Source organism: Rana temporaria, chromosome 2 (genome assembly GCF_905171775.1).
Source record: "Rana temporaria chromosome 2, aRanTem1.1, whole genome shotgun sequence".
NCBI classification, from domain to species: Eukaryota; Metazoa; Chordata; class Amphibia; order Anura; family Ranidae; genus Rana; species Rana temporaria.
In genome coordinates, this window is record NC_053490.1 from 413,120,024 (window position 1) to 413,142,816 (window position 22,793).

The following is a 22,793-nucleotide window of genomic DNA, read 5'->3' on the forward strand; positions in this document are numbered from 1 at the left end:
GGTAGTTAGCTGTGGGGGATTGAGCTGAATGATGATTATTACATCTGCTAGCACACTGGGTGAGTTTGCCTTGGTGCTAATCGCCGGGTGACTGAGCTGCCCAGGTGAAAGCACCTTTCTCTTCTTTGTTGTGCACACCTGCGTAAAGTTGGGGGTTGGGCTGTGGCAGTGCCTCTATATAGGTATCCTTCCTAGCCGGTTCATATACACAGAACATTTTCTTCCCACTATGGACATTATGCACCACAATGGATCACGGCTTCCACCCTTCAACATTAGGTTTAAACCTTTCTCCATTACATAGTTAGTCAGGTTGAAAAAAGACACAAGTCCATCCAGTTCAACCACAAAAAAAAAAAACACAGTAAAATCCTATACACCCAACTCCATACCCACAGTTGATCCAGAGGAAGGCAAAAAACCCCAGCAGAGCATGATCCAATTTGCTAAAGCAGGGGAAAAAATTCCTTCCTGATCCCCCGAGAGGCAATCGGATTTACCCTGGATCAACTTTACCTACAAATCTTAGTACTCAGTTATATTCTGTACATTTAGGAATCCAGGCCCTTCTTAAAGCAATCTACTGAGCTGGCCAGAACCACCTCTGGAGGGAGTCTGTTCCACATTTTCACAGCTCTTACTGTGAAAAAACCTTTCCGTATTTGGAGGTGAAATCTCTTTTCCTCTAGACGTAAAGAGTGCCCCCTTGTCCTCAGTGTTGACCGTAAAGTGAATAACTCAACACCAAGTTCACTGTATGGACCTCTTATATATTTGTACATGTTGATCATATCCCCCCTTATTCTCCTCTTCTCAAGAGTGAATAAATTCAGTTCCTCTAATCTTTCCTCATAGCTGAGCTCCTCCATGCCTCTTATCAGTTTGGTTGCCCTTCTCTGCACTTTCTCCAGTTCTCCGATGTCCTTTTTGAGAACTGGTGCCCAAAACTGAACTGCATATTCCAGATGAGGTCTTACTAATGATTTGTTCAGGGGCAAAATTATATCTCTGTCTCTGGAGTCCATACCTCTCTTAATACAAGAAAGGACTTTGCTCGCTTTGGAAACCGCAGCTTGGCATTGCATGCCATTATTGAGCTTATGATCAACTAAAACCCCCAGATCCTTCTCCACTACAGATCCCCCCAGTTGTACTCCCCCTAGTATGTATGATGCATGCATATTCTTAGCCCCCAAGTGCATAACTTTACATTTATCTACATTAAACCTCATCTGCCACTTAGACGCCCAATTAGACAGAGCATTGAGGTTGGCTTGTAAATTGGAGACATCCTGCAAGGACGTTATTCCACTGCATAGCTTGGTGTCATCTGCAAAGACAGAAATGTTACTTTTGATCTCAGACCCAATATCATTTATAAATATATTGAAAAGTAAGGGTCCCAGCACTGAACCTTGGGGTACACCACTGATAACCTTGGACCATTCAGAGTAAGAATCATTAACCACGACTCTCTGAATTCTGTCTTTCAGCCAGTTTTCTATCCATTTACAAACTGATATATCCAATCCTGTAGACCTTACCTTACACATGAGCCGTGTGTGCGGAACTGTATCGAACGCTTTTGCAAAATCCAAATATATCACGTCCACCGCCACTCCTCTGTCCAGGGTTTTACTTACCTCTTCATAAAAGGAAATCAGGTTTGTCTGACAACTTCTGTCTTTCATGAATCCATGTTGTCTGCTGCTTAAATAGTTTTTTTCCAGCAAGAACTCATCCATGTGGTCTTTTATTAAACGTTCCAGTATCTTCCCAACTATAGAAGTTAAACTAACAGGTCTATAGTTACTTGGTAAAGACTTTGTTCCCTTTTTAAATATGGGCACCACATTGGCCCTGTGCCAATCCAGTGGTACTATTCCTGTCTTTAATGAGTCCCTAAATATTAGATACAGTGGCTTTGAAATGACAGAGCTCAACTCACCTAGGATCCGTGGATGGATGCCATCAGGTCCAGGTGCTTTATCCACCTTTATTCTGTCTAAATATTTCTGGACCATATCACTTTTGAGCCATTGTGGATTTGAGGCTGTGTCACTCCCACCCCCATTTTGGACATGAGCTCCCCCATGCTCCATTGAATACACAGAGCTGAAGAAAACATTTAATAAATTTGCCTTCTCTTTGTCCCCAGTCACCCACTCTAGATTATTTTGTAAGGGGCCTACATGCTCAGACTTCACCTTTTTACTATTAATATATTTAAAGAATTTTTTGGGGTTTGTCCTACTATCTTTTGCAATCTGTCGTTCGTTTTGAATTTTTGCATCCTTGATTTCCTTTTTGCATATCCTGTTATATTCTTTGTAACATTTAAACAACACTAGTGTTCCTTCATTTTTATATTTTTTAAAAGCTACTTTCTTATTGTTTATAGCTTTTTTAACTTTGACCGTGAGCCACATAGGTTTTATTTTTAGCCTTTTAAACTTATTGCCCATGGGAACATACTTTGCAGTGAGGTTCCACACAGTCTTTTGAAGAATTCCCATTTCTGTTCTGTGTTCAGCTGTGCCAATAGTCCCTCCCAGTCCAAGTCCTGGAGAGCAGCCCTCATCCTTGGAAAATTTGCTCTCTTAAAATTTAGTGTTTTAATATTTCCTGTATGTATTTATTGCTTATAGTTAACATTAAATGAAATCATGTTATGATCACTGCTACCCAGGTGTTCCTTTATCTGAACATTAGTAATAAGCTCTGCATGGTTTGAGATTATCAGGTCCAACAGGGCATCATTCCTAGTTGGGGCCTCAATAAACTGCACCATAAAATTGTCCTGCAATAGGTTTTTAAATTGTTGTCCTTTAACTGTCCCAGAAGTGCCATTAATCCAGTCAATTTCTGGGTAGTTAAAATCCCCCATTATTATCACCGTCCCAGACCTTGCAGCCCTTTCCATCTGTGCAAGGAGCTGAGTCTCCACCTCCTCATTAACATTGGGTGGTTTATAACAAACTCCAATGATTAATTTTGAACTACGCACATCTGTATGCAGTTCCACCCATAATGCTTCAGCCTCATCACACTCTCCATCAACCAGGTTCTCTTTCACGCTTGCTTTGAGGTCACTTCTCACATAGAGACAGACCCCTCCACCTTTCCTTTTTACCCTGTCTTTCCGAAAGAGAGCATAGCCAGGAATATTAATAGCCCAGTCATGTGAGGATTGAAGCCAAGTTTCAGCAATACCGATTACATCATAGCTCTCCTCATGCACCAGAGCTTCCAGCTCACCTGTTTTGCTTGGCAGACTTCTGGCATTGGTGAACAAACACTTAAATGTATTGTTACATTTTTCTCTGGTGTTTTTCATATAATTTATAGTAGTACAAATGGCACTATTATTTCCAATGGCTGTTTGCAACATGGGAACTTTCTTGTCACCTGCCATAACCCTTCCTCCATCTATCCCCATTCCACTCTCCATTAATGTCTGACCACTAACTGACCTGTCTGCTCGATGTAATTCTAATTAACCCCCCCCCTCAATCCTAGTTTAAATACTCCTCCAGCATTCCCATAAACCTCTCCCCCAGCACAGCAGACCCCCTTCCATTCAAGTGCAAACCGTCTTTAGCATATAGGTTGCACCCCAATGAAAAGTCAGCCCAGTGCTCTAGAAACCCAAATCCCTCCTTCCTACACCAGGTCTTTAGCCATGCATTCAGTTCTCTAATCTCCCCCTGCCTTTCCTGTGTTGCGCATGGCACAGGCAATATTTCAGAGAATATCACCTTGGAGGTCCTTCCCTTCATCTTGCAGCCTAGTTCTTTAAATTGATTCTTAAGGAGCCTCCACCTTCCATGTATACTGTCATTGGTTCCAACGTGGACCAAGACAGCTGGGTCATGCCCAGCCCTTCCCAGTAATTTATCCACCCGGTCCACCACATGCCGAACCCTGGCACCAGGGAGACCGCAAACCATTCGGTTGAAGCGATCCTGGCGACAAATTATTCTATCAGTCCTTCTGATTATAGAATCCCCTATTACCACCAACTGTCTAGGCCTACCTGCACTCCCCTCCCCACCTCTACTAGATGGGTTGCTCTCCCGGCTGTTAGGGGTAGCAGTAACATCTAGGGCTGCCACCTCTGTGTTTGCCACCTCCACATCATCACCCAACTTGGCAAATTTGTTTTGATGCACAAATACAGGACTGGCCTTCCCTTTCTTCACGCCCCTTCCACTCCCTCTAACTACATTAACCCATCTCCCTATCTGATAATCCTGACTTGCCCCTCCACCCTCCACATCAACCTTACTGACCACTTGCTCAGCGAGCAGAGGACCCCTTTCAAGGTTGTCATTTCTACCCAGTGTTGCAACTTGCTCCTCCAGATCTCTAATACAAGCTTCCAGAAGGGCAACCTGCTCACATCTGTCACAGCGGTATCCATCTTGGAGCTGTTGCACCAATTTTGCATACATGTGACACGCTGTGCACTGAGCAAAACCTTCAACCCTGCTAGCACTCATTTCCCAGTTACAATATAATTACTTGTATGAAGATTAAGATGATACTTACAGTTTTAGAAGACTCCTGGCTTAACTCTTGTTTTAAACTCCTGGTTTTTAACTCTTCCACTTGTATTAAAAAAATTCCACTTCTGATCAGAAATTCCACACCAGATCTCAGCAAGGAGCCAGCTCTTATGGAGTTTTTACAGACACTTATATACTCACCTGTTAACAATTAGACACTCCCATGTTAACAATTAAACACTCCCCTTAATTAGCAGAAAGAAAAAAAAGCTGTTTAAAAAGTGTCAGAGAAAAAAAGACAAACAATTGAACACTTGCAGCAGAAACAGTTAAAAGCAGCTAAAAGCAAATCCTGTTTTTTAACTCTTCCACTTGTATTCAAAAAATTCCACTTCTGATCAGAAATTCCACACCAGATCTCAGCAAGAAGCCAGCTCTTATGGAGTTTTTGCAGACACTTATATACTCACCTGTTAACAATTAGACACTCCCCTGTTAACAATTAAACACTCCTCTTAATTAGCAGAAAGGAAAAAAAGAAAAAAAAGCTGTTTAAAAAGTGTCAGAGAAAAAATTCACCTCTCAGGTTTTCCTTTTTATGATTTTCAGTTTTTTTTTTTTTTACTTTACTTTACTTTACTTTACCAATTGTTATTAGGCGCCGGCTGCAAAAGTAGCCAGAAAAGGTCTAAGGGCGTTGTAAAACTTCAGCTGTTCAGAATGAGGCAATTAAGGCCTCTATAAGTAATCCAGAGGATTACCACTGATTTGCTGCATCCTGAGGCTTTCTGAGTGAAGGAGAGTAGTAGCTGAAAGTCTTCTGAGGAGATTAGGAGGTGATTGATTTTTCTGTGTGATAAAAATCTAAAGACTATTGTTTTTCTGCTGTATGACCAGCAGTGTCTGCCCAGCACTAGGCTGTGCCAGACTCCATAGATAGGTTCCTGTGTGGTGAAGGTAGACGCCCCAAGTGGCCAGGGTTTATTTTATGTTTGATTTTGTTTATGCTGTTTGGATGCTTGCACTTGTTTCCAGCAAGATGGAAGAATAAACCAAAATCTTTGTTTTTCAACCGTCTTCGACTGCTTTTCTGTATAAATTCAGTGTGTAGTGAACCCATCCAGGGGGGTCACACACCCCGCTACCGAGCTAACCCCTTACAATATATATATATATATTTTCTACTCCCCTTTAATTTTACTTTTGTAGATATCCACTATATGCACTTCATCTACACTGTTCATCTCAACACGTCCCATCTATATAACTTTTTTTCTCATAGGTCCCATTTGGGGTCACTTCACTTACACTTACACTCACACGCTTCGGATACTGTCTGTGCTGGTTGTCATCGCACTGACCGCCGCCACAGCTCCAGAGGTGATATCCTTGTTTGGGTTACAATCCTCAATATCACACCATCAGTACGCAGATGCAGCTTTAAGTTAGACATTGTAAGGGTGTTCCCTACCCTCTAATATATTTTACAATTTTTATAATTTTTCAGGGTATATAATACAGTCTATATAAATATATTTTTCAATATTAAAATTTTTATTTTTCTGACTTTGTTAGATTATCTAGACATGTATGCTTTCTATTTATAAATGCATCCCACGGTTTGTGCTCCTGATGAGCGGCTTTAAGGCCACAAAACGTATCGAGCTATCAACTTTCATATTGAATATTAATCATGGGTCGACAAGATTTTTTTAATGATTTAATCTATGTCTACAATATTTTGCCATCATACCCAATTTTTTTACTTCAATAAGAACTCTGTAAGGTCAATAGGTTACATAGGTATCCATTGCATTATGTTTATGTATATATGTATCAACTTCTACATGTGTCTGTACAACATATGAATTTTTATTGGATTGTGAATCATTATGTAATTTATTTTGAATGTGATAGAAAAGTTTACTGTTATAAAGAATTGATCCTAAAAAATGTTACATAAGAGACGATACAATATAAATACAGCGGAACCTTGGATTACGAGCATAATCTGTTCCAGGAGAATGCTTGTAATCCAAAGCACTCGCATATCAAAGCGAGTTTCCCCATAGAAGTCAATGGAAACAAAGATAATTTGTTCCACATTAACTTCTATGGCATGCAGGTGGGGGGGGGGGGGCGCTGGAGAGACTCGTAAATACTCGAGACAGCTCGGCTGCACTCAGAAACCTTTGGAAAGACTTGGGAACGGAGTGTTTCCGAGTATTTCTGAACGGCTCAAAGTGTCACTGATGCCCCCGCACCTCTGGCCAAATGCAGTACCGCACACCGCAGAGGCTTGAATCCTGCTCGTTTTGTGAGACAACACTCACAAACCAAGTCAGGATTTAAAAAATTGCTCATATTACGAAACGCTCGTTAACCGCGTTACTCCCAATCCGAGGTTCCACTGTAAATATAATTTTCCAGTCATTATACCCATTCATTTGTTACTGTGTGCTTCATATAAAGTCCCATATCTCACTTTTTTGTAAATAATGATAGAGGTGGAGGCAGGTTCTTCCTTAATTTGAAGTCCCAAAGCTCCTCTATTTGCATTATCAGTTTTATTATATGTACATACTCTGCATTTTAGTGTGCTTTCTTCGCAAGATGTTTGTTGAGATGTTGATTAAAGCGGTGGTTTACCGGTACATAATACTTTTTCCCCTTAGATGGATGCTCGTTTTGTCTAGGGGAATCGGCTAGTTGTTTTAAAATATGATCTGTACTTACTGTTTACGAGATGCATCTTCTCCGCCGCTTCCGGGTATGGGCTGCGGGACTGGGCGTTCCTTCTTGATTGACAGTCTTCCGAGAGGCTTCCGACGGTCGCATCCATCGCGTCACGATTTTCCGAAAGAAGCCGAACGTCGGTGCGCAGGCGCAGTATAGAGCCGCACCAACGTTTGGCTTCTTTCGGCTACTAGTGACGCGATGGATGCGACCGTCGGAAGCCTCTCGGAAGACTATCAATCAAGAAGGAACGCCCGCTCCCGAAGACCCATACCCGGAAGCGACAGAGAAGATGCATCTCGAAAACGGTAAGTACGGCTCATATTTTAAAACAACTAGCCGATTCCCCTAGACAAAACGAGCATCCATCTAAGGGGATTGTTTGAAAAAAATTGTCTTATGGGTGAACTCCCGCTTTAAGGTTGAAGGGATATGTCTAGTTTGTGAAATGTGTTTTTTTTTTTATATAATCTTTATTTATTCAAATAGAAAAAAAGAAACATTTTTCCATTGTACAACAGTAGAAAAATAAAGAGACAAAAAAGAAACATACAATGCCGTCCAACCTTACATGTATGAATTACCAAAGAGATAAAACAGGGCCCAAATGGAAGCCCCACAGGCTGAATAAAAGGGACGGAGGTTACAATTGCAAGGTCCAGTATACATATAAACCAAAACAAAATTAAATTGTCCCTAGTCAGTCTGCAAGGTGCAGAGGACCAGAAGTAGGCTAATCACCCCGGTTCAGACAGGCAAACAAAAACAGGAACAATGAAGTAAAAAAAGAGGAAGAAAAAAAAAGAAAAAAAACAGCATAAAAATAAAAATAAAGCGTGTGAAATGTGTTTTAATTGAAAATACAAGAGTTGCACAAAATATTGTGGCTTTAAATGCTAAACCTCTAAAACCTTCAATACCTGTGCTTCGTCAGATTAGGCGACCTGTAAGATTTTGTGGCGTTCCATCACCCCCATCTTGTTACACCCCGCACTCGTCCTCAGTAAGGATACAGTGAGAAGGTGGCAAGCGGACATCTTGTCACACACACCAGAGTCATGCATTTCACACGTATTTTTAACAGTAAACTAAGCCTACATAGTGAAATACAATATTTAAAAATACGTCTGATGCCACGTACACACGATCAAACCATCCGATAACAGACCGATGGACTGTTTTCATCGGTTAACCGATGAAACTGACTGATGGTCCGTCGCGCCTACACACCATCGGTTAAAAGACCGATTGTGTCAGAACGCGGTGACGTAAAACACAACGACGTGCTGAAAAAAACGAAGTTCAATGCTTCCAAGCATGCGTCGACTTGATTCTGAGCATGCGTGGATTTTTAAACGATGGTCGTGCCTACTAACGATCGGTTTTGTCCTATCGGTTAGGAATCCATCGGTTAATTTTAAAACAAGTTGCCTTTTTTTTAACCGATGGTTAACTAACTGATGGCGCCCACACACGATCGGTTTTGACCGATGAAAACGGTCCATCAGACCGTTCTCATCGGTTTAATCGGTCGTGTGTACGCGGCATGACTGTTTAGATGTTGCATTTTAAAAGCAGCGGCGAGCCTGCTGATCTCACAGGTTTGCTAATATGATAGAACACCACTGCTTTAAAAAAATCAACATCAAAACAGTCAGACGGATTTAAAAATACTGAATTTCACTATATAAGCTGAGTTTACTGTTAAAAATAGGTGTGACATGCATGACTCTGGTGGGTGTAACAAGATGTCTGCTTGCCGCGTTGTCATTGTAGACGTACTGCTAATGAGTGCGGGGTGTAGCAAGATGGCAGAGCTGGAATGTCGCTTCTGTTACAAAATCTGACGGGTTGCCTAATCTGACGAAACACCTGGTTTGGAACATTGAGCATTCAAGACATTTATTATAGTGAACCTTTGATTTACCTATGCAGGATAAAACAACAGGTTTAATGTAAATGCATTATATGGGAGTGAATGGAATGTAAGCAATACCTACTGCTGGGGGTTGAGTTAAAGTGAGCCTGTTGCTTTGCCCCTTTTGCATATTTTTTTTTTTTTTTGTGAATGGAGCTAGGGCTAGAACCTGTATCATCATGTCACTGCTGTGTCCCCACTGGGCGGAAAGAGAAAAAAGATGAGAGTTTTGGAATTCTTCATCGATGCACAAAGATCATACATTTTTTACCGAGAACAGAATTTTACAAACAAATGGGATTCAACACCATAACATGTATCATGCAAAAAATGTATTTAAGGAAATATCTGTCAATAATGGGCCGGATTCAAGTAGATTTGCGCATTTATTACGGAGGCGCAGGGCAACGATTTTGCCCTGCGCCCCCGCAATTTTTTTGCGCTGCCCTCGATTCACGGAGCAGAAGCTCCGTAAATTGCGCGGGCTCAAGAGCGCGCAATGTAAATGATCCCGTAGGGGGCGGAAATCATTTAAATTAGGCGCGTTCCTGCGCCGATCGTAGAGCGCATGCTCCGTCGGGAAACTTTCCTGACGTGCATTGCGGCAAGTGACATCGCAAGGACGTCATTTGCTTCAAAGTGAACGTGAATGGCGTCCAGCGCCATTCACGATTCACTTACGCAAACTACGTAAAATTCAAATTTCGCGACGCGGGAACGACGGGTATACGTAACATGGGCTGCCCCTGCTAATAGCAGGGGCAGCCTTGCGCGAAAACCGCCGTACGTAAACAACGTAAATTGCGTACGCAGGGCTCACGCAACGTTGTGAATCGGTGTTAGTATGCAATTTGCATACTATACGCTGAGCACAACGGGAACGCCACCTAGCGGCCATCGCAAGAATGCAGCCTAAGATATGCGGGCATAAGAGCCTTATGCCGCGCAGATCTTAGGCTGCAGTCGGTGTAACGAGGTTCCTGAATCAGGAGCACTCGTTACGCCGGGGCAAGTAAGCAATTGCGCTGTGTAACCTATGGTTACACAGGCGCAATTGCTTCTTGAATCCACCCCAATATCCTAAAGTGACCCTATCACCACAGGGTCAGAGTTCTACCCACAAAGCAGCTTATAATAGAAGAAGCAACATAAAGTATATACTTTTCCGACTTGTTGAAAAGCTGCATGCTTCCTTCTGCTGGGGTCACTTTAAGTAGTAATAAGCATGATTGTGCTCATGCCAAAATCTGAAAATTCAGGGTTAAATAATTATATTTCTGAATGTTTGCTTATGAAAGATTTATACCACAAGAAAGATCTTCCTACAAACAGCAATTATGGCCCAGATTCACAAAGCACTTACGCAGACGTATCTCGATATACGCCGCGTAAGTGTAACTATGCGCCGTCGTATCTGCGCGCCGTGCCCACAGAACTAGATACGCCTGAAAATAGGCTTCATCCGACCAACGTAACTTTCCTACGCCGGCGTATCGTGGCCGCATATTTACGCTGGCCGCCTCATTGCTAATATGCAAATGAGGGAGATACGTCGATTCACAAACGTAGTTGCGCCCGGCGCATAATATACGCGGTTTGTGTAAGGCTTGCGTCCAGGGGAAAGTTATTCCCCATCTATGAGGCGCAGCTCATGCAAAGGTATGTACCAGGGAACAGCCGTCGTATTTTACGTAGTAGTACGTGAATAGGGCTGAGCTTAGATTATGTTCACGTCGTAGGCAGCGATTCGACGTATCTTTTGTAGTTTTGACGTGATTCTGAGAATGCGCACTGGGTTGCGTCCACGGGATGGCGCATGTGCCGTTCATTTTAGGCACTTGTCTGTCACTCGGCACATCATTAGCATGGGGTCACGCCTCATTAGTATGGCTCACGCCCACTACCTCCTTACGCCAAGGAAACCCAGCGTATCTTTAACAGCGAGTGGGGGCGAGTGCTTTGTGAATCCAGTGCTTGCCGCTCTGCGCTACGCCAGCGCAGCCTAAAAAAGATACGCTACGCCGGCATAAATATGTGCCAATGTATGTGAATCCGGGCCTTTGTGTCTATGGTGGAGGCAGAAGTTATGCTTCTGGCACTAGCTTGTGTTGGGAGAAACATTAGTGACTGGCTGGGAAAATCCAACCTACCCTAATGCAAGCTTGGCCAAGAAGCATCAGCCACAGTCATGGATGGACCAAAAACATCTCCCCAGTTTGACTATAAATAGATGGATTATTTAGTAAATGTTCTCTAATGTGAAAGAGGTTGATTTACTACAGGATAATAAACTATTCACTCTACAAGTGCAGAGGCACTAATTTTCCCCAGAGCTTAACAAATGTGCTGAAGCTCTGCTAATTTGTATCATCCAATCATGTGCAAGCAAAAAAACACAAACGCTAAAAAACGATATTGCAAAAACGTTGGAAAACTCACTGCAAAGCTACTGGCATTTTCATAACGTTATTTTAATGTCCAGTGTGCATGAGGCCTTAAAAAAATGCCTTGGATAGGATCTGTTTCCCTTGCAAATGTACTTAGTGGTAGAACACAAACACATTCAATGTCCACCCTAAGGGGCAGATCCACATACATCGGCGCAGGGCACAGCGTATGTAAGATACGCTACGCGGCTGTAACTTACTTTGCTTTTCTTTGAATCCTCAACGAATTTGCGCCGCAAGTAACGGCGGCGTAGTGTATCTCTCGCGGCGTAAGGGCGCGGAATTCAAATTCGGCGGGTAGGGGGCGTGTATCATTTAATTAAAGCGCGTCCCCGCGCCGAACGAGCTGCGCATGCGCCGTCCGTAAAAACTCCCAGGGTGCATTGCTCCAGATGACGTCGCAAGGACGTCATTGTTTTCGACGTGAACGTAAATGGCGTCCAGCCCCATTCACGGACAACTTACGCAAACAACGTAAATTTTCAAAATTATACGTGTGAACGACGGCCATACTTAACATTGAGTACGCCACCATATAGCAGCTTTAACTATACGTCGGAAAAAGTCGAACGGAAACGACGTAAAACAATGCGACGGCCGGTCGTACGTTAGTGGATTGTCGGAAATAGCTAATTTGCATACTCAACGCGGATTGCGACGGGAACGCCACCTAGCGGACGCCGAAAAATTGCATCTTAGATCTGACGGCGTACGACGTACGCCTGTCGGATCTAGCCGAGATGCCGTCGTATTTTGTTTTGAGGATTCAAAACAAATATACGACGCAGGAATTTTGAAATTACGCCGGTGTATCAGTAGATACGCTGGCGTAATTTCTTTGTGGATCTACCCCTATGTATGTAACTGTTGGTCAAGGACTGCTAACTGAGTTCTATTATAAATTTTAAGGTGCCGAAATTGTTAAAAATCATTTCTTTATAAAGTGCTCTCTTGAGAAGCTTAATTCGCCAACACCTACACGCACCACATAAAAAGTTTGAGTACCTCAGCGCTAAATAATAATGCAAAAATCTTTTTTTGTAGACATAAAGATGGCCCTTTTCTGCTTGTCATTTCATTTCTCCATGTTCACACGCCACTGGTTACAACAAAATCATTTGTTGGGAAAAGCAAACATGGGATTTATGGGGATAATGTTGAGGAAATGGACTCTATGGTTGGTAAGTAATAAATGTATGTGTTCTACTACATAAACAGTAGCCCAGCATGAGTCACGCCAGAATGTTAAAGCGGAGTTCCACCCATATAAAAGTCAGCAGCTACAAAAAGTGTAGCTGCTGACTTTTATTAATCGGACACTTGCCTGTCCCACAGTCCAGCGATGCGGTCGTACGAAGCCCCGCTCCTCTCCCCTTCCTCTCTGCGGCGCCAGCATTGTCACTGTGGGTGCTCGGATGTGGCTTCACAGCCGGCACGCACTGCACATGTGCGAATCATGCTGTGCACTGTGACTGTCCGGGAAATCATCTGGGACCTGTGATGTGTCCCAGACGATTGCCGAGAGGGAGGGGAGAGAGGTGAACTTCCTTCCAAGACCCATGATTCTACACCAGTTTTGGATTCGCATGGATTTCTTTGTGGGTGTGCACCTGGGCATTTACTTCAAACATAGTTTGCCATGGCTACCTTTGGAACTTTATGTACTGTGCTGTATATTATTTTTTATAGTTGGAAAATTTGAAAGTAGATGACATTGATTAACGTAAAAAAAAAAACATTAAACCCAAACTCTGCTTCCTTGACTTCAGTCTGAAGAAGAAAACTGCTGCATACGGTCAGAGAACAAAGATCTATTTCCAGCAGTAGGTCACACATCTACACACTCATAACTGTGGGAGTGTAAGCAGGGAAATAAGGGGGTAGATCCACATGCATCCGCCCCGGGCGCAGCGTATTTAAGATACGCTACGCCGCTGTAACTTTGAGTTGGTTTGAATCCTCAACAAATTCGCGCCATAAGTTACGGCAGCGTAGTGTATCTCTCGTGGCGTAAGGGCGCGGAATTCAAATGCGGCGGGTAGGGGGCTTGTTTCATTTAAATGAAGCGCATCCCCGCACCGAACGAACTGCGCATGCGCCGTCCCTAAAATTTCCCGCCGTGCATTGCGCTAAATGACGTCACAAGGACGTCATTGGTTTTGACGTGAACGTAAATGGCGTCCTGCCCCATTCACGGACGACTTACGTAAACGACGTAAAATTTTCAAAATAATACGCGGGAAGGACGGCCATACTTAACATTGAGTACACCACCATATAGCAGCTTTAACTATACGCCGGAAAAAGCCGAACGGAAACGACGTAAAAAAATGCTACGACCGCTCGTATGTTCGTGTATCGTCGGAAATAGCTAATTTGCATACTCGACGCGGATTACGACGGGAACGCCACCTAGCGGCCTCCGAAAAATTGCATCTAAGATCCGAAGGCGTATGAAGACATACGCCTCTCGGATCTAGCCCAGATGCCGTCGGATCTTGTTTTGAGGATTCAAAACAAAGATACGACGCGGGAATTTTGAAATTATATCAATAGATACGCCGGCGTAATTTCTTTGTGGATCGACCCCATTGTATTTAGCTTAACAATGGTGAATACTAATTTACAGCAATATACAGTATATCCATTAGTAATGAACTTGTTGATTGGTAATATGGTATTTATAATACCAGAATTGGTACATTAGTTTAATATTTATAATTTATTTCATGAATATTATATATATGATATTTATTTTAGGTTCAGTTCTCAATGCAATTGATAATGCTGGACTGAAAAGCAACACATTGATCTATTTCGCATCAGATCATGGAGGACACTTGGAGGTCAAAGATGGTGACATTCAAATTGGAGGATGGAATGGAATATACAGAGGTGTGTGTATATATTTATATTTAATGGCTTTATATATCTTTTATATATAGTAAGTAATATTATAGTAAGATAAAGTATATATTATATATAGTAATATTATAGTTATATAGTAAGTAATATTAAAGGAATGTGACTTTTTGATACAAGCATATTCTTCTTCTAGTACCAACTAACAAGTTTTGAATTTGCCACTGCACTCTAGTTTAGGAAAAACAGCAAGTACTATAATTGCAAATTCACTTAAGCCTGTTGAAGCTGGAAAATCCCTACCCAACATCTATTTATTTGTTTTATATAGAAAAATTGTATGCAAATTTCCAGTGCTCATCCCTGCTAGAATTTCTTGGACATATACGGTCTGCATGTTGTCGTGTATTGAAAGTGTACCCATGGGAAGAAAACACAGTTTGAAAACAAATTTGGCACAGCGGCAAGTGCATTTTGCAGCTGGCTTTTTTTTTTTTTGGTAAACGTGTGACTGCTACCCATGTTTGGGGTGCCATTAAAAAATAAGGCATACCAAGCATGCCTTGAATTCAACAGGTCTTTTGTACATTTGCATAAATGCAGGCAGAGACACTTGTTTCTGTCCATGTTTCTGCTTCTCCCAGGTGTGAATGGGGCCTTAAAGACAAAACAAAAGCGCCCACATACAAGGCTAGAGATGTGCAAAACCCATCTTGGATCAGGGCATTGGGTATATCATCAAAGTGGAGTGGGACATAAAATCATAACCTACATGGACAACTAGAATGAAAAAACATGAGTACCTCAAGTTTGTTCATGTATAGTTTAAAGTTTTATTAGCTTTGGATAGATTAGGTATGTCAAGTTTTCATTGCTGTCTTTGTTGCCTCTTGTTAGATTCACTTTTGTTATTTGTCCTATAAGCATTGTTACTGAGACAGAATGTGATTTGTAATTATTATAAACCTGTCATCAGAACAAGGGTAAGGGTAACTCTTCCAATGATGACCTGTGCCAGTGACAACTATTTTGAGAGGGAAATTCTTCTTAACATGTAGAGATTTCCTGTCACCTCCTGATCAGGAAGTAAAGCTAAATTTCCCTAAAGAAAAACAGACTTCAAAAATAATCTCACTTGCTCTTTTATATTGTATTTCATTAAATATAATGATTTTAGAATAAAAGATATAATATCAGCCACACAGGCACCACCTTCTTTTAAGGAGTCAGCTCACTCATGGACTTGAACTGCAAGAAAGCAGTAAAGCAAAGCATTTCCATACTGAATTCCCTTTAAAGGGCAATTTGTATTTGGCAATATATACAGCATGGCACTGTAGGTGAAAGCAGGTAATTAAACAAATATGTGTTGGGAGGGTACCCCGCTATGTAAAGCCCTGTACACACGATCTGATGGACCGTTTTCATCGGTTAACCGACTAAGCTGACTGATGGTCCGTCGCGCTTACACACCATCGGTTAAAAAAACGATCGTGTCAGAACGCGGTGACGTAAAAAACACAACGACGTGCTGAAAAAAACGAAGTTCAATGCTTCCAAGCATGCGTCGACTTGATTGTGGTTGTGCCTACTAACGATCGGTTTTGACCTATCGGTTAGGAATCCATCGGTTAAATTTAAAGCAAGTTGGCTTTTTTTAACCAATGGTTAAATAACCTATGGGGCCCACACACGATCGGTTTTGACGAATGAAAACGGTCCTTCAGACCGTTGTCCTCTGTTTAACCTATCGTGTGTACGATGCTATCGCGTGTACGAGGCCTAACAGACAGACAGGGAAACTACAGTTTCCCTGGAATTCTTCTTAAACTACACTTAGCATAAAGACCCCTTTCTCTTCTCTGGTAGTAATACCATATTTATAACTAATATCCCATTGTCCGCTATATGTATTTATTAAAGTCCTGAAAGGGGTCTTAAAGTTGTAAAACAGTAAGAGATATACCATTGGTCTACCCGTCTTAAAGTTAAACTTCTGGCAAATGGCTCAATAGAAAGATAAACCCATATAGGAGCTGTTTTACCTATTAAAAGGTTTGTATTTTTATCCATCATGTCCTGAGGTTTACACAACCCCATTACAAAGCAGAGACAGGCGGGCATCCTGATTTTACTTCTAATGCAGGTAAGCAATACAGCCTGGTCTCCTGTGTGCCCCCAGCCTGTCAGTGGGCAGTGAAGGAGTAACAAAATACTTATGAGTCCTCCCTCTTTTCCTTTCCGATTGGAATGTTTGTAGTAAATAACTATAATGTGCACAATTTGTAGGCGGAAAAGCAATGGCTGGTTGGGAAGGTGGAATTCGTGTTCCAGGGATCTTTAGGTGGCCTGGTGTCCTTCCTTCTGACACGGAGATTAATAAACCCACAAGCTTGATGGATGTTTTCCCAACCGTAGTCCATTTGGGTGGTGCAGAATTGCCTAGTGACAGGTATTTATCATGTCCTAAAAAAAAAATGACACCATGTATATGTGTATAATTTTATTTGGTAATAATTGACCTTGAGTTGAAAAGATGTAAAGCCCACTGTTGTTACCCCGCATAGCAGGATTCTGCTTTGCAGAGCAGGGGCAGCATTTAAGCCATTTGGACTTTATGACATTGCACTGTACCCTGGGAGCTACCTGAGAGCAAGGGAGGACACACAATTTAGGCTCAACATTTTTCTGGCAGTTAAAATAGTATTAAACCCTTAAAGTTTTTTTTTAAAAACTGATATATTCTTATCTACTGGGGAATATATGTGCCATTTACATGTTTGACACTTTTCTAGCTCAGTCTTCTACTGTAGTTTGCATGCTTGTACTGTACGTGCTAGTGTCTCTGGTGCTAAATCTGAGAAGATAAGTAGCTCTGCTCTGTCAAAATCAATAGTTTCTGAGGCTCTCATACTTTGAGACACTTTTTCTTTATCCTTATAATAGGGGAGTATAATATGCAGAAGAGAGCAGGCAGGCACATAGTTTGTCACAATCAGGGGTTAGGCTGGAAGTCCAGTTGCTATAGCAGTGGGAAGCTCACACAGGAACCAGCTGGATAGGTACACAGGCAGGTCACCCTGGCGGATTATGCAGGCTCACCTGAGGTGCAGAGTCTTAAGCCCCTTACACACGATCGGACCTTTGTCCGACCAAAATCACATCGGAATTCCATCAGAGTAAAAGAGAACATGTTCTCTATCTAAACTCCGATGGAATTCATCGGAATTTCCGATGTAATTACTCCGATGGGGCATACACACGGTCGGAATTTCCGATGGAAAAATTCTGTCTGACTTTTTCCATCGGAAATTTCGATTGTGTGTACAGGGCATACGTACTAACTGGTTCTAGTTCACCAGAGCTCCTGATGGTGGAGATGGATTTTTCTGCATGTTAGTACCAGGTTGTGGCCCTCAGGATGCCCCCCCCCCCCCAAGAGGTGAGCAAGCTGGGATGCAAAAGCAGGTAAGCAGGTTTGGAAGGGTAGTCAGTAAACAAGCCAAAGGGTCAGTAATGAGCAGTTGCAGGTTGGGATCAGGCCGAAGCATAATCGGAGAACAAGCAAAGGGTTGATAACAAGAGAAAGCGCACTAATCTGGCAAACAGGAAGTGCAGAGACATGGCTTAAATCAGGAGGGGCAAACAGTTCAAGATTCAGCAGAAAACAAGGCACAAGAAAAGATTGTCCAATGGATCAGGCCCAGAGGTGTCCAGCATCTCAGGTAGTTCAGTGAGAAGAGTTACTGCCAGACACAGCAGAGATTCAGGGTTCAAACACAGTCCCTGAGGCCCCGTACACACGACAGAGGAACTCGACGTGCTTGGCACGTCGAGTTCCTCGTCTCGTTTTGGGATGAAGCCGCCGAGGAGCTCGGCGGGCCGCCTTCTCCTATAGAACAACGCGGCCAACGAGAAAATAGAGAACATGTTCTCTATTTTCTCGTCGAGCTCCTCGGCGGCTCCATCGAGCCAAAAATGTACAGACGACAGAGATTCTCGGCAGAATCCGGGTTTTGACCGAGTTTCTCGGCGAATTCTGCCGAGAATCTCTGTCGTGTGTACGAGGCCTGACACTCCTTTAGCTTGCTGGCAGATAGTTGAGCAGACTGCTATGGGCTACCATCACTTCCGGATCGTACTGTGCCTGTCATACACATCGGGAGACAGGAAGATTGATCTCTAAGCAATTGGAACATGTTGGATTATTAGTAAGTGGCAGGTTGGCAGGTAGCAAGCAAGATGCACAGGAAATTTATTGTTGGACAAAAGACACACATAGACCAGCAGACCTGTGGGAATTTTTAGCCCTGCCATCAGCCTACATGTCTGTGTTCGCCCTCTGCAGGCCTCCCGCCTCCTCTCTCTACACTTCTCCACTCCTCTGCCAACAGTGGTCTCCAACTCTGCGGTGGTCACCTTTCCTCAGCCCCTGTTATGAAGTGAGCACCGAGTGGTAACCGGCTACTCTGCTCACTCCGGGATCCAAGCTTTAGCAACTAGAAGGCAGGCTTCTCTGCAGGTCTACCACTTCTGCTTCTTTGGTAGCACCTGTAGAAATTTGGGCTACATACTGTTGCCCAATGCCATGTTGTTACTCGCCCCTGCTATATATTATTTTAGTGTGTTTTTTGCTTGGAAATGCCTTAAATTATGTTTTTCTTGAAATGGACAGTGCTTTGCAAAAGTATTCACCCCCTTGGCTTTTTACCTATTTTGTTACATTACAGCCTTTAGTTCAATGTTTTTAAATTCTGAATTATATGTGATGGATCAGAACACAATGGTCTAAATTGGTGAAGTAAAATTTGAAAAAAAAACTGATAATTGGCATGTGCGTATGTATTCACCTCCTTTGTTATGAAGGCCATAAAAAGCTCTGGTGCAACCAATTACCTTCAGAAGTCACATAATTAGTGAAATGATGTCCACCTGTGTGCAATCCAAGGGCCAGATTCAGAAAGACTTACGACGAGCGTATCAGTAGATACACTGTCGTAAGTCCTAATCTGACCCCGCGCAAATTTAAGCGTATGCTCATAATGAGATACACTTAAATGTTGCTAAGATACGACCGGCGTAAGGCACTTACACCATCGTATCTTAGATGCATATTTACGCTGGCGCTAGTTGGCGTTCCCGTTGTTAAATATGCAAATGAGCAAATACGCCGATTCACGAACGTACGCCAGGCCGGCGTATCTGTTTACATCGTTTGCGTAAGACTTACGCCCGGCGTAACTTTACCCCTGCTATAGTGAGGCGCAGCCAATGTTAAGTATGGACGTCGGGACAGACGTAATTTACGTTGTTTGCGTAAGTCGATTCACAATTAAGCTGGGCGTAAGTTACGCTCACGTCACTTTCATTGACAATTAGCGACGTGATTTGGAGCATGCGCACTGGGATTCAGTCGCGGCCGGCGCATGCGCAGTTCGTTCCGTGCGGGGATGCGCTTGATTTAAATGATACACACCCCCTACCCGCCGAATTTGAATTCCGCCGGGTGATTTACGCTACGCCACCTCAACTTTACAGGCAAGTGCTTTGTGAATAAAGCACTTGCCTGAAAAACTTACGGCGGCGTAACGTAAATGACATACGTTACGCCAATATAAAGATCCGCTCTCCTACCTGAATCTCACCCCAAGTGTCACATGATCTGTCATTACATATACACACCTTTTTGAAAGGCCCCAGAGACTGCAACACATAAGCAAGAGGCACCACTAACCAAACACTGCCACGAAGACCAAGGAACTCTCCAAACAAGTAAGGGACAATGTTGTTAAGAAGTACAAATCAGGGTTAGGTTATAAAAAAATATCCCTAGGAGCACCATCAAATCTATCATAACCAAATGGAAAGAACATGGCACAACAGCAAACCTGCGAAGAGACGGCCACACACAAAGTTGTGGGCATGTTCTGTAAATAAACCACTTCAGCCCCAGAGGATTTGGCTGCCCAATGACCGGGCCATTTTTTGCGATTCGGCACTGCATCGCTTTAACTGACAATTGTGCTGACGTGGCTCCTAAACAAAATTGACAACCTTTTTTTCCCACAAATAGAGCTTTCTTTTGGTGGTATTTGATCACCTCTGCGGTTTTTATTTTTTGCAGTATAAACAAAAAAAAAGTAGATTTTAAAATAAAATAATTATTTTTTACTATAATAAATATCCCCAAAAAATATTTAAAAAAAAAACATTTTTTTTCCTCAGTTTAGGCCGATATGTATTCTTCTACATAGTTTTGGTAAAAAAAATCGCAATAAGCGTATATTGATTAGTTTGCGCATAAGTTATAGCGTCTACAAAATAGGGGATGGTTTTATGGCATTTTTAATAATCTGTGAGTTTTATCGTGACTGCGACATTATGGCGGACACATCGGACACTTTTGACGCTATTTTGGGACTATTGTCATTTATACAGCGATCAGTGCTATAAAAATAGTGCACAGGAGCCATTCTGCCAACGTATATTTACTGGCGGCTATCGGAAAGTGGTTAAATGATGCAAATCCTCAAACAATGCATATTAATTCCAGGTTGTGAAGCAACAAAACACGAAAAAAGCAAGGGGGTGAATACTTTTGCAAGGCCCTGTATTGGCCTAAATTGATGAAGGCACTACTTTTGGTGCAATCCAGTGTGATTTCAGCTCATCCAAATGAATAGGCTGAAAATCACACTGCACTGAATCGCACAGGAACCCGGACCTCGTTTCTGTGGGATTCAGTATTCAGTTAGGTGTAAAAAGGCCTAAATGCAGCTAAAATTAATGCATCTGAATGCAAGTAAACATACAGAGGCAGATCCACGTAGCGCGGCGCATTCCTCCGTCGGGCGTAGCGTATCTCTGATACACTACGCCGCCGTAACTTACAGCTTTTTTTTTTGTATCCTCAAAGAATTTGCGCCGTAAGTTAGTGTAACTTTGGCGACGTAAGGGCGCGCAATTCAAATGGATGTGATGGGGGCGTTTTTTATGTAAACACGTCTTGACCCGACGTAAATGACGTTTTTTTTCAACTGCGCATGCGCCGTCCGTGGGGGTATCCCAGTGCGCATGCTTGAAATTAAACCAGAACAAGTCAATGCTTACGCCGGTGACGTCATTCTACGCAAAAACGTTTTCGCGAACGACTTACACATACGCCGAAAAAAGCCTTACGGAAACAACATAAATAATGCGCCGGCCGGACGAACGTTCGTGGATCGCCGTATCTAGCTAATTTGCATACTCGACGCAGAATTCGACGGAAACGCCACCTAGCGGCCAGCGTAAATATGCACCTAAGATCCGACGGCGTACTAAGACGTACGCCTGTCGGATCGAGCCCAGATTCAGTCATATATTGTTTTGTGGATACAAAACACAGATACGACGGGGCATTTTAAAAATTACGCGGCGTATCTCGTTTGTGGATCTGGCCCACAGTGTGTATTATACAATTGAAACTCATTATATGTATTTATATGTATTTAGATTTGTCCTATAAACACATATAAAACGCACATAATTGCATACCCTTGTAAATATAGCCTCTCCTGTTAATAATAAGTTAATAATAACTTGTTTACTTGTCTGGGATTTCTACACTGTCATTTGGCACAATATGATAATCTACCCGTATCTCACCTTGACCGTATTGCGCACAGCTGAACAAAGTTTTATTTTCTGCTATTCGGCTTATTATTAAACAGTGATCTCCAGCTGATAGGCAATGTGTTCTGCTCCCAGCACCTATTCCATGACTATGTTTTTTTAGAAGCAGCCCAATCATTTTAAGTATACAGTGGATATGAACGCATTCATTTGCAAATGTATTTACGCCCTGGTATGGGAACACATAATCAATTATGGACACAATTCTAAGCTGCATAGATGTTAAGAGGTTTATTCTAAACACAAAATGTAATTATAAGATATAGTTTAGCTTTAAAAACTGTTTCTCTTTTTATTTACTTCTTCATTATATCAGAATTATTGATGGTCGGGACATATTTCCATTGCTTTTGAAGAAAATCAACCATTCCGAACATGAGTTTCTATTTCACTACTGTGGAAATCATTTACATGCGGTGCGATGGTACCAAAAAGAAAGTAAGTAATCTTTTTTGTTTTTAACTAATAATGTGGCAGTCAACTTATATTTCACAATTGTGTAGCTGACGACAGGTTGATTAATGCAGGGCTCGACAAACCCCGGGCACCAGGTCGCATTTGCGACTAGAATTAGCGACCTGGCACCTGGGGCAGCACAGCTGGGGTATCCCGTCTCTGTGTGCATACCCTGTTTCTCTGAAAATAAGC

General features: G+C 42.4%; 1 protein-coding gene across 2 annotated transcripts in view; it reads left to right on the forward strand.

Annotated features, from left to right (window-relative positions):
• Positions 1-22,793, forward strand: part of LOC120927472 (arylsulfatase D-like) — an 81,302-nt gene that overhangs the window by 39,567 nt on the left and 18,942 nt on the right. For both annotated transcript variants that reach the window (XM_040338173.1, XM_040338171.1), the window contains exons 7-10: positions 12,654-12,790; positions 14,370-14,504; positions 16,761-16,923; positions 22,462-22,583. In XM_040338173.1, coding sequence (XP_040194107.1) covers positions 12,654-12,790; positions 14,370-14,504; positions 16,761-16,923; positions 22,462-22,583 — 557 coding nt within the window. The remainder of the gene's footprint in view (positions 1-12,653; positions 12,791-14,369; positions 14,505-16,760; positions 16,924-22,461; positions 22,584-22,793) is intronic.